The 12,685-nt window shown below is 39.0% G+C and overlaps 1 protein-coding gene across 6 annotated transcripts in view; it reads left to right on the top strand.

Annotated features, from left to right (window-relative positions):
- Window positions 1-8,700, top strand: part of LOC131736961 (inactive tyrosine-protein kinase PRAG1-like) — a 37,678-nt gene extending 28,978 nt beyond the window's left edge. For all 6 annotated transcript variants that reach the window (XM_059023023.1, XM_059023016.1, XM_059023032.1 and 3 more), the window contains exons 4-6: window positions 1,360-1,517; window positions 3,891-4,636; window positions 6,143-8,700. In XM_059023023.1, coding sequence (XP_058879006.1) covers window positions 1,360-1,517; window positions 3,891-4,636; window positions 6,143-7,234 — 1,996 coding nt within the window. In that variant the 3' untranslated portion in view covers window positions 7,235-8,700. The remainder of the gene's footprint in view (window positions 1-1,359; window positions 1,518-3,890; window positions 4,637-6,142) is intronic.
- The last annotated feature ends 3,985 nt before the right edge of the window (window positions 8,701-12,685 follow it).

Here is a 12,685-nt window from a genome sequence, read left to right as displayed (position 1 = left end):
GCAACAGAGGTAGGGTTAACTGCTGTTTACAAATGAAAACAGGAAACCTAAAGTTCTGCTTTCACATCCCAGCTCAGCCAGTCACTTTCACTGTTGCCCTGGAGATAAGTGACGTAACTATGACCCCATTTGGAAGTAGATGTGGCTCGCCATCAGATCTGCTTTTTTTGTAAAATGTGCAGTTTTCCTTTTACTAAAAAGGTGAAGATGGACCTGTGACTTTACAATTAAACTATGGCCCATGGTCTCAGTGTTAATCATTTCCAATTGATCTCTTTGTAACTTATCAGTATAAATTTGACAGTAGTGATTGACAAATGATGATGTTTTAGACTCAACCAACAAGGATCTCTGTGATTAATAGTGGTTGTAGGAAACTTTTGTAGTTTTGTTTGACTTTGATGAATTCTTCACTAGCAATGTACACCTTTGTTCTATGACATGGTGTTTTGTGTTTAATAATGATTGCTGGGGGCTATGAAAAAGAGTAAGCAGCTTATTATCTTCCTAACCGGGGAGATGTGTAAAATGAATGCAGTTTCTAACAAACAAGACTTTTAAGTATAGTCTATATTCAAACATAACACATTCATTTTAGTACTAGTACTAAAACTTATTTGAGTTTGTTGGATGGAATTTAACTGAATATTGGTATATTTACTGTGAATGGAATGGAAATAATCATCTTTTAGATTATTTAAAATTAATGTTTTATCCTTCACAAAAGGAGAAGTTTATTTTGGAATCTGTACATTCTAACGTCACTGCACATCACAGAAACGTGGTTTGAGCAAAATTGTAAAAGCGCAACTGAGATCAGAGAAATAGGAAGTGGTGAGAAAGAAATATCTTACAAAGGGAAGGCTAGTCTGTGTCATTTGCTGTGTCAAAGAAAACCAATGTGGATTATACAACTAGACAGAGATCATGCAAAAAGGATGGTTTGAGGTCAAAACAGAGAGATGTAAGTTTCTGAGAAAATATGTATATGCAGCATTGTCATTGTGTGCATATAAATTAGCAGTAAAGATATTTCACATTTTAAATACAGTTTAAGGAAGTATTAGAACAAGAATTAGAATGAGAGGAGGCAACCGGTTAGAGCTAAAGGGTAGAAGCATAAATACTAATCTTACCTTGGCGGCATATAATTCACTTATTTGTGTTGTCTGTAAAAAGCCCTTAACCCTCCTGTTGCAATGTGTTCCTTGTGCATGATGATGCTTCAAAACGAAGAATCTAAATACATAATAAATAAAAACAGGTTTGTTTATGCAAAAGTGATGTGAAAGGTTGCTATTAATAAAGGAATCAGGTTACTTATGCTAATTTTGTACAATTATTTTTGCTTTCATGCAGGGAGTCTAGTAAATGGAGCCAGAGCAGCTCTGATTTGGAGAAAGCCAGCCATGGGTCTGCTGAGAGTCTGACACAATCCTTAAAGGGACTGAACACAAGCTTTGCGACTGCCTCTACTGACAGCCTGCACTCTGAATCTAGAATGTTCCACAATGGGAGTAAGTCAGTTATACTCGCTCTCAGCTCCTGAGTTACTTCAAAAACATTGTATTTTGTTCTGTTTCACAGTAGCATCTGAATGCCATTTAAGTAACATTGTGCTGAACAACTGTGATTGTTGAACATAAAGGTGTCTGCTTATGGTCTGTTTTGATAAAAGAGACACTTTGTGGGTTTACCACTAATGCTTCTCCTTACCTGTAAGGGTAATGCAAGTTTAAACACGGAGCTTTTGCATAACTCCTGCTTATTATGTTATTGCCTGTGACATTCTGTGAGCTGGTAAATTAAATTTACATTGACATGAGCATTCTTAGTGAGAACCCCAGGCCTATCTTTATTTGATGTGGTCATTACCACTTGGTTTGCCAAGTGGAGTACAATACTACTGATATATTCATGTACCAGTATTTTTTACCTTAAACAAACATAACACACATATATGTTAGGAAATACTGACTGGCCTATCTTATAGAGGATTTTATGCAATGTGTGAACTAATGTCAAACAATGATACTAAGAGGCTTTGATCTGAGTCTTAACTCAGTTTCTCTGCATCAAGACCTATTTATCATTGACTAGAATCCCCATTGCTCAGTATCACTTCCTTCTGACTTCAAAGTACTAAAGTAAGGACTGTTTTATTGTGGAATTGTGCAGACATTACAGTGCCTTGGTTTAATAAACTATTAAAGCAGAAGTCAGCATTACCAGACCAAACACAATGTTGTAACCCAAACAAAAGATAACTGCTTTTCGAAGCACTTTACAGTACAATCAAACATACACCAGTAGTTACATCCTCACTCCTGTACTGTGGAGTACTATGTATAACAGCAAAGACTTTAATTAAAATCTAATAACAGGTTGTCAAAAGTTGTTTTTTGGCAGCTACTGCTTTGTATAACTGCAAATAACTTTTGCAAAAAAAATGGGGCGTCCTCTTTGAATTATTGGGTGAAAATGTCCAGTGATGTCAATAACCCACTGTATAAACAGCAGAATTTTTTTTTTTAAGTGTCTTTAGTGAAAAACACAAGTCATTGTGCTAAACAGTGGTCAACTAAAAAAAATCTTACAACAAGCTAGGCCAAATAAATGTGTTCCCCATAATATGAATTAGGCAAATCCCTAAAGGCACCATACGACTGTTCGAAGTATCAAAAAGTATTCAAAGTCCCAAGACGAAAAGGACAGTGACCTGTATTAGTAGACCGCAAAACTTTGCAAGGGATATACATAGATGGCATAATTGAGATATGTAGACCTGTGCCGAATCCTAAAACACTAGTTTTATAATAAAAAGATCTTCAGAGGAAATTTAGTTGCTAATATTGTTGCTTTACTATTGGCTCTGGCACTATTTCCTATATGTCTCGATGTAGTGTAGTTTTACTGTAGAATGAGTAGCTCATACAGAAACCATTTAATTACAGTAGCAGTGGTTTCATAATGCTAGTTTCTATGTGCCTCAGGGGAATAATAATCCCATCCAAAAACATTAAAGGCAGTTGCAACATTCTCCTGCTTTTCCGTGATATGGTATAGTTCATACCACTCCCTAAACTGTGCATGTGCATGTGAGTTATGATGTACACCACACTGCGCCTGTGGAAATACAAAAGAACGTGTGTAGCCAGTAACTTACCCTGCATTTGTTTAAGTGAAACTGTTTTTTATTTGATTCAGTCTCATTATTATCACTGTGATCCTGAGATTAATTGTGGCACCTTCTTTAAAATCAGAAGCTTTTTTTCATATTTTTAATTCTGACAAAGAACTCACAAAGACTGTGGTATGTATGCAAAAAACAAAAATATATGTAAAAAAAAAAACTTTAAAGAAGAAAAAAAAGGTAATCCTATTTTTTTTTTAACTTGCTCTAACGAGAATAGTCAAATCAGCAGTAAACTGGAATGTGTGAACTAACGCCCTGAAGAATGGATAAGTTATATAGTCACCTTTTGCTGTTTTTACTGCAACTATAGTTTACAACTAAGTCAACAGAGTCCTTCTGAGAAGTTTCTTGTTTGCATTGCACATTTTACAGTTATGAAATCATTTGAGGCATTAGCCCAGGCATTTGTCTGCTTTGGTTGATTTTGTATAGCTTTACCTCCAAATCTATGAGTCTGATTTATAAATAGGTCAATACATTTGTATTTCATTTCTAGACTCCTAGGTTCAAAATCTGGCTTGGATCACACATCACCAGATGAGATTAGTTGGGCTGAATGGCCTCCTCTACTTCATGAATTTTTGTATGTTCTTGTATTAGTTTGGTACCCTCTACCTAGTATACCACCACCTAATTTGGCTCAATATTATAGTATTACTTTTTTTCATTGGTTCTCTCGCTTTTCCCTTTCTAGGTCATGAAGGTGCTCTTTCGCCAAGTCCGTCCCATTTTAGCAAGAATAGGCTCACCTCCTCCCCTGTTTCCCCACAGTCTGACAACTCCACAATCAGCTATGGCAACTCCCTCCTGCCTCCCCCTCTCCCACAAAAGAAGATGGTGAACAGGGCCGTGTCAGCTCCAGATCAGTCGGGAGGCAGGAGTGCCACTCATCCCAGGAGCAGCCCCCATCTGATCTTCAGTAACTCAGAAGGCAATGTCTATGGGCAAGACAGGTCACAGTTCAGCTCCCCCTCTAGCCCTGTGGATCAGCGGCACTTGTATTCTTCTAACGAGTCCCTTGAGAGGTGCCACCCCCCGCTTGGCCAACAGCTGCGCTCTCGGACTATGGAAGAGGTGGCTGGCAGAAACAAGAGCAGGCTGGGTCTGAGGAACAAGAGTGGGGCATCTTTCTCCTCCTCCCCCCAGCTCAGCGTGCCCAGCTCCGGCTCCAACATCCAGCTCCACACCCTCCTGAGCAACATAGACAATAGGGAAGGTGTCTATGCTAAGCTGAGCAGCTTGTACACAGAGTCCCTGCGGCGTCTGGCTCTGAAGTGTGAGGACCATTTCACCCGTGACCAGAAGAACCCCCTTCGCTTCGACGAGAGCAACTGGTCACTCTTTAAACTGACTTGTAATAAGCCCTGCTGTGATGCTGGCGATTCTGTCTATTACTCAGCCTCTTGCGCCAAAGACACAAAGAACACCTATGCAGTCAAGGTACGGGGTGTCATCTTTTTTTTACAGGGTTCATGTTGCATAGTATTTATATGGTGACTATGGTTTCATTAATTATATATATTACCTGGTAAGTACTTAGTAATTGGTCTGTTAATCCCAGATATTATAAAGCAGGTGTAGAGGTAAACCAGATGATCCTTTTTTGTTTTTTTAATTTAATAGTTGCCAATGATTTTTACCCCAGTTTCTCCCCAATTTGGAATCGCCATTTGTGTTAGTATTAATCCCGGTTCACCGCTGCAACCCCCCGGCAACTCGGGAAATGGAAGCTGAAACACGCGTCCTCCGAAACGTGTTCCTGCCAAGCCGTCATTTTTCACACTGCCATCAGACCCATAGTGCCAGAGGACAACACAGATCTGAATGGCTCCACTGCAGACCCGCAGGCGCTCTATCAGCCAGAGGGGTCGTTGGTGCGCTGCGAACCGTGGCTTGCCCTGCCGACTTAAGCCCTCCCTACCCGGGCGGCGCTCAGCCAATTGTGCACCGCCCTCTGGGAACCCCCGGTCACGGTTGGCAATGACATAGCCTGGATTCGAACTTGCGATCTCCAGGCTATAGGGCGCATCCTGCATTCCAGACAGCGCCACTGGGGAGCCCCATAAACTAGATGTTCCATGAGCTGTGGAGGTACACACAGTTTCATATCATGAAGAAGAGGGAGACAGTAGAGCAAAATATTGCTCTATTGATCCTAAGTCCAGGCAGGTGAAGTAATTTGTTGAGTGACTAAGCTGGGTAAAAAGTCACAGGATATTACACCACAATCTAGTACATACCCATTCTGGGAGTTCCAGTGACCTGAGCTTGTGTCCTCCAATCAGGAAGAATATCCAACCAAGCAGCTAATTCATGTCCTCATGGAAATTTTTTCTCGAATTCTGTAGCAAGTCAAACCCTTGACTGCTTTATATTAAAGCACACTGAGTCACTTGGAGCAGCTAATATAACTAACTAAGCAGCCACACAAATCCCAACTCAAAATGTGTCAGTATTTTGTTGACATTAAGGAAATATTATAAATAACTGTATAATTAACATGATCATTTGGTCATTTGACATAAAACGGCCTGGCCCTCCAGCTAAACTACACAGCCTAGATTTTGGCCAGAGTCAAACATACTTTCTGAGGGACAGTGCTGTTTAGACAGCTGCTGGATAAAGAACAAATGTTCCATTCATATTTACCCTGCCAAATTGTACTTTATTTTGCTTTATAAAAATGTAAATCTTTATATTTATTATGTGTTGCTATTTTATGAAATAAAAAAATTAATTCATAATTGTACATAAAAGTTTTTCAAGTATACAACTTCTAGCACCCTTAAGACATGGCTTTAGTGTTGGTAGTAGTGTGTTCCCTTTGTGACACTTCCAAGGATGCATGAGGGTTCCCTTCAAAGAAAATTAAAAAATCAGTACATGGTTACCTGTGGGTCAAAGAATTATTGCCAAAATATCATTTTTTGTTTTCTCTCTTTGCAGATTTGTAAAAACCAGAACCCAGACTCTAAGCAAGGTCATTTATATGGCCTGGCAGTGCAACAGGACCTGCCTCCCCATTTCAATCTGCAGCAGGACTGCGGCCACTTCATCGCCTGTGTCCCCCAGAGCATGCTACCCCCTGACGAGGCTGCTGGAACAGCCTCCTCCTCACAGCATGGTGCAGCAGCTTCCACAGGCAGAGATACAGCCCTCCCCAACCACAACGAACAGGAGCGAGTGGTGGTGATCACGAGGGATGTGGCCTACCAGAGCACAGCAGACTTCGTGAAGGAGTGGGCCACCTTCCACGGGGTGCAGCCGGAAGTGTACGAACGGCGAGTGTGCTTCCTACTGCTGCAGCTCTGCAACGGCTTGGAGCACTTGAAAGAGCATGGCGTGATCCACCGGGACCTCTGCCTGGAAAACCTGCTGCTTGTCCACAACAGCAAGCACTCGCCTTCTGACATCAAAGACCAGAGGCACCTGCCCAGGCTTGTGATCAGCAGCTTTGCCAAAGCTAAGCAGAGGGCAGGCACCGGCGTCGCCTCAGACCCCAAGCTCAAGAAGGACCAGGCACGGCTGGCCCCGGAAATTGTCTCTGCTTCACAGTACAAGAAGTTTGACGAATTCCAGACAGGCATCTTGATCTACGAACTCCTCCACCAGCCCAACCCTTTCGAGGTCAGCCCCAAGCTCAAGGAGCAGGAGTACTACTGTGAGGAGCTTCCCAAAATCCCTGACGTTTCCATCTACTCTGCAGGACTTCAGCAGCTTGCCTGCCTTCTACTTGAGCCCGACCCCATCAAGCGCATCCACATTCAGGAAGCCAAGCGCATCCTGCAGTCCCTGCTGTGGGGTCCTCGCAAGGACCTGATAGAGCAGCAGTGGGATCATCAGCAGGGGGGTCCTGTTGAAGGGCTGCACAACTGGCTGAACCTCAAGAGGGCGCTGCTCATGATGAAGTTCGCCGAGAGGTCCCTTGAGCCCGAACAGAGCACGGAGCTTGAGGACTGGCTTTGCTGCCAGTACTTTGCCTCCGCCAACCCAATTTCTCTATGTCACACTGCGGAACTGCTACATTTCTGTGAATAGTAACTAAATGGCTTAATATTAATAAACACCTTTGTTCTTATGTGCCATTAGTTCTTTTAACTATATTCCTTTATTATTTCTGTATGTTCAGTCTGTGATTCAGTAGTTGTTGGAACTCTGAACTCCAAGCTAGGAGATATTGGTTTTGAAACAAAGATCTGTCTAAGCTGCCTAATTTGCAACCTTGTACCTAAACTGAACTTGGTATAATTTGGGTTCGACTGAAAGCAAGATCAATCTCATTTCCCGAGTAAACAGACTGAAGGCTGGTTTCAGTTCCATGTTAGAAATTAAACAGTATAGAAAATGTAAATAAGCTGTTGAACAAAATATAGATTAAAAGGGTTTAAACTCTTCTGGATTTTAATTTGGATTTTAATAAAGTACATATGCATATTTTATCCATTGTGTTTTTCATTGAGCACTGGAATATTGAAACAACTGCTGTCATTAGATTTTATGTTTACAAGGAATTTGTGTCATCAATTATGTTATGTTTTTTTTTGTTCCACGGATGCCTAATTTCCAGTAAAACTGGAAGGGAAGACTACTTAAACATTTCACAAATATGGAGCTGTTAAACAGTGTTTAATTTGTAAATAAAGAGGTGCTGGGGCGCAAGCAATGACAATAATACCGTTCTTAAGAACCATACATTCAAAATCATGCACATTCATGTTACATGCTTACAACCATTCATATATAAAGTACATCATTCATATATAAGGTAGTAGTGCATGCAGAAAAATTAATTCAAGGCAACCACAGGACAATAAATAAATAAATAAATAAATAAATAAATAGAGCCTGCATACATAGTAGGGTTACCACCTTTGAAATGCAAAAAATTTGCCACCAACAACCCAACTGCACCGCCCCTCACAGAGAATTACAGGACTACATGTCTGCTATGTATGTTAATAAACAATATTTAATTATTATACCAATTATATATAACAGCGACTTATATATAATTGGTATAATAATTAGGTAGATCCAGAAGATAAATAGATACCGGTAGATAAGATTTGACATTTTTCTTACCTTGGTGTTTCCGAACGTTGTAGCCTACAGATTATCCCTTGAGTCTATTTTTTTAATTTGTACTTGCTGTTTGATTTTGCCGCTTCCAACTATTTATTGGTGACATCGTAGAATTCCACAGGAATAGCTGAGGTTGCATCTAATGCAAATTAAGAAAACGAATTTGAGAGCAAAAATTTGTATGACATTTTTAACTTTCATAACTGCAGTGGTTCCAGGTCTGCGCCCCGGCAAGCCCCGGCACAAATTGAGCACTGCTATCCAAAGGCTGAAAATATTGTCTTGCATGTCCTCTTTTTTGTCTAAAACTATTTGTTATTATTTAAATTTTTTGGTAAATCATGCTTTGACTTAATCCATATTCAATATTAATTTAATGTGTGCAAGTGTCATATTCAACTGCCAATAAAATGTAAATACATTTTTGTATTGTTTTCTGGTATTACTCCTGCAGTTTACATATATAAAAACTATATTTTAAAAAAAGTAGATAATCATGACCTGCATTCACAGCATGTGAGGATGTGGAGCACATCCCCTGTGGTTAGGCTCTCCCTGTTGGCAGAGCTTCTACCACTGATCAAGAGGGCCACTGCACCACTCCACCGCCTAATTTAACGCTCCTGTCCAAGGACGCTATCTGCCGGGTCTCGGAGGGGATTGCCAGAATCTCACCTACTCTTTTGATTTATATATATGCTCTGAACACTTAAACTCAGGGGAGACGTTTAAGGAGGTCCGAGATGTTTTAAACTCCTGTAAGTGGTTTTGTTCGTGCACTGGGCTTGCTATATGTCCAGACAACTTTTTAATAATCAAGAAAATCACGTAGACTAATTTAATTTGAAATTTTAACGAATCAGAGCAGTAGTAGTGCTCTTTTCAGTTTATTAAATGCTTTAAATGGATCGAGAGGTTGCAAGCCAACCATCCCTGCTAATAGGCAGTCTGGGCGTTTCCAGTGCCTTTACAGGTTTAACAGCATTAATACTTCAACACAGTAATACAAATATGGTTATCATATGCTTAGCCTTCAGGCTATAAAATGCAAAAAGCTAAAGCGCCCATAGCTACATCCTACAACATTCAATATATCACTCTCTTAAGACTAAAACATAAATCCTATACCTTATAGCAATGCATCCAATATAAACGAGATATAAATTCAAATATATGCTTACCTTCCAGTATATGGAAGTGTAGTGTAGGATATATTGAAAAATAAGAACTGTCTTCAAAAGACAGAGACTCCTAAATACAACCAAACAACAAACAACCCTCAGAGCATGGACCAAGTCAGCTTGCAAGATCAAGTTCAATGGTATCAAATAGGGTCTTGCTCTGGGCTTATATAGGAATTTCCCTCCATTGAATACATCAGGAGTCCCAATTAAATCTGATCATCAATCTGCCTTGACAGTGCTTACCTTCAAGTTAATGATATATTCTAGAAGCATCCGGTCAACTCCTTTTAAAACTAATTGGAGTTACATAACAGACTTTGAAATTAATTGGATATAACTCCTTTCCAAAAATATTGGAACATGATCTTATAGTTCTTCTTAAGATACAATACGATTCAAGTTTATATGTGTATTAAAAGAGATGTTGTCATATACAGTATATATATAACATCAACTTTCTGTATGATTATATTAACTTGGATCTACAATATATTCCCTCTGAGCAGCATATCTCGTCAGCTTTTCAGATTAGTTTACTTTCATATACAGGTGTGTTAATAAAGTATTGAACTGTATGGGTTTATCATAAGCCCTTGTATGAAAGTACTAGACATACCATGGTCAATTCAGTTATTTTCATTTAAATTTAAGCTATAATGAACATGTTAAATATAATAGCCTTATTTAATTGTGCTGTTCTTGGACCAAACCTGACCTCTCTCTCTAAAAATTGGGCAGCAGTGTAGAGTAGTGGTTAGGGCTCTGGACTCTTGATCAGAAGGTTGTGGGTTAAATCCCAGGTGGGGGACACTGCTGCTGTACCCTTGAGCAAGGTACTTTACCTAGATTGCTCCAGTAAAAACCCAACTGTATAAATGGGTAATTGTATGTAAAAATAATGTGATATCGTGTAACAATTATAAGTCGCCCTGGATAAGGGCGTCGGCTAAGAAATAAATTATAATAATAAAAATTTGCCTGCACAAGCAGGTTTCAGGCAGGGCTGGAGATGCAGTACTGAGTGTCCTGTTGATATACAGTGCCTTTTAAACCTGTTTTATTCTGAAAAAAAAACAACTTTTAAATAGCATGTGTAAAATAAACTGTGCGTGTGAAAATAAATTGGACCTGATGTGTTAACCTTCAAGGTCACTGTGTCCATGATTGCAGCAGGCTTGAAGGAAAAATGACGCCAAGATCTGTGCGTTTAGTCCTTAATACCCTCAGGGGCGTGCATGACTTCGTCACAGGCTCGGCTGAGCAGCTTTGGTATAGAATATTCAGGTTTCGGGTCTTTAGGAGGTAAACACCCATTAGGTAATGGTTACATTTCTGTTTCAGGGAACCAGGGTTATTATAAGCTAACGTTCTACAACAGAACTTGCATTGCATTAGAGCATCATTGTTTTAATACTGTACTTTAAACTGCACTCTTTTTTAATTGTGCGCTGTGCTTTGCTGCTATATTGGTTTCCAGTTTTAGAGAGACCCACCTCCTTGTTGGGTTACCTGAGCGAATCCTTTGTGCAATTCAGATTTACTTCCCAGAAATATGTTAGAAACATATGCAAATTATTCATTCAGAGTTGCGTTTTCAAGACCTGTGGTCCTGACCGCAGCTGAGAATAAAAGGATCAATACAGTATAGGCAAAATAAAATAGAAAATGTCTGAAAAAAAAGAAGTGAAATGCTGTTCTGTGATATGTCTGGCTGCCACAATATACAGAAAGAAGTTTTTCAGAGAGATATTTAAATAATTCAAATGTGTGTTTGCAATGCTAAACATTAACAGCAAGCATTTAGTTATTTTCCTGATCATATAGTTTTGTTGTAAGTACTGTACAAGTATTAATGTAACAGAAAGTAGAGCTATAGTGTAGTTAATGTATCTGTATTTTGAACCAAAATAAGATACAGGGAAAAAAAAACAATAGGTACAATTTGGTTTGTGAACCCTGTTAGCCCCTTTAGAAAATACACATTCTGTGATTATATGGGGTTAATCAGGTCACAAACCTGGTATATTCTTATTTATCCCATTTTGAAAACCTTGCTGTAAATGGCAAACAGACATACACAGTAACTGCTGATATTAGTTTGTGGTTCACTCATTTCAGTCCTGTTAAAACAAAGAATTACAATGTTTCTGATTTATATTTGTATCTACGCAATGATAACGAAGTTAGAGGAAATGTAGGGGAAGGCTTTTCAAAATTGAGAGATACAGGAAGGCCAAGACCTGCATCTTCAAAGTACACATCAAGAACATATTTTCAGTGTCCTTAATATTTGATTACAGTTTCATATATACATGTATAAGGCATTGTAGTATTGGCGTTAAGATTACATCAAAGGAATTCTTAAGGCATATAGCCTTGGGTTTCTTTTCATCCAGAGCTGTACATTCTCAGACTTCATTGCTTGCCTAATATTCCCTAATTGCTGCTTGTTAAAAAGAGAGTTGCTGAAGGATAGCATCAGGAATGTTATTCTCTTGAGCTGGAGTTTTTACATTCCAGTCAGGTTAACACAGGAAGCATTGTCCTTGTCGATGGAGATCTCAGATCCCTACCATAGGGAGGTGTTTTTTCATATATATGAAAGTGAATAAAGTAATAGATCTTGCCAGTCAACATTTTTTATTTCTGACCTGTACTCTGAATCTGGAAACAGTTACATTTCAATGCCTTTTATATTCGTAATGCTATTTACTGTACAGCTACAGCCAAATGTTTTGCATCACCCTTATAGAATTAACTAATTTTGCTTCATAAAGTCGAATGAAACCTGCTGAATAATGTTATGTTAACATAGTGAATTACATACCGCTTTGTAGGTTTCAATATACTTAACTTAAAAAAGGCAAATGTGACATTTTGAAATCTAATATGAAATACTGCAATATCATTTAGTAGTTTATTTGATTACATGATGTTAAATAAAATATCTAAATGATGTTCACTTTACCTGCTCTGAGAATGCTTTAACTGCCATTCTTGCAGACCTTAAAGAAGCTGCTTGCAGGGTGAGGGGAAGCAATCATTGGAGCAGTGTGTTCATCAGGAATGGTGTTCAGAAGAGGGTTTGTGACAGTGGAAATGCAGCTTAATGGGGCTGTTCAAGAAGTTGTATGCGTTATCAATCTATCGATCTCCGGTTTCATGAAAGGAGATAAATCAAAGAAACAACTTGACCATGTTTGTTTCATTTTTTTTTAATCAC

This window comes from Acipenser ruthenus, chromosome 1, assembly GCF_902713425.1.
Source record: "Acipenser ruthenus chromosome 1, fAciRut3.2 maternal haplotype, whole genome shotgun sequence".
Taxonomy (NCBI): Eukaryota; Metazoa; Chordata; class Actinopteri; order Acipenseriformes; family Acipenseridae; genus Acipenser; species Acipenser ruthenus.
The sequence above is the reverse complement of the archived record's forward strand: the minus strand, read 5'-3'. Positions and strand labels throughout refer to the sequence as shown.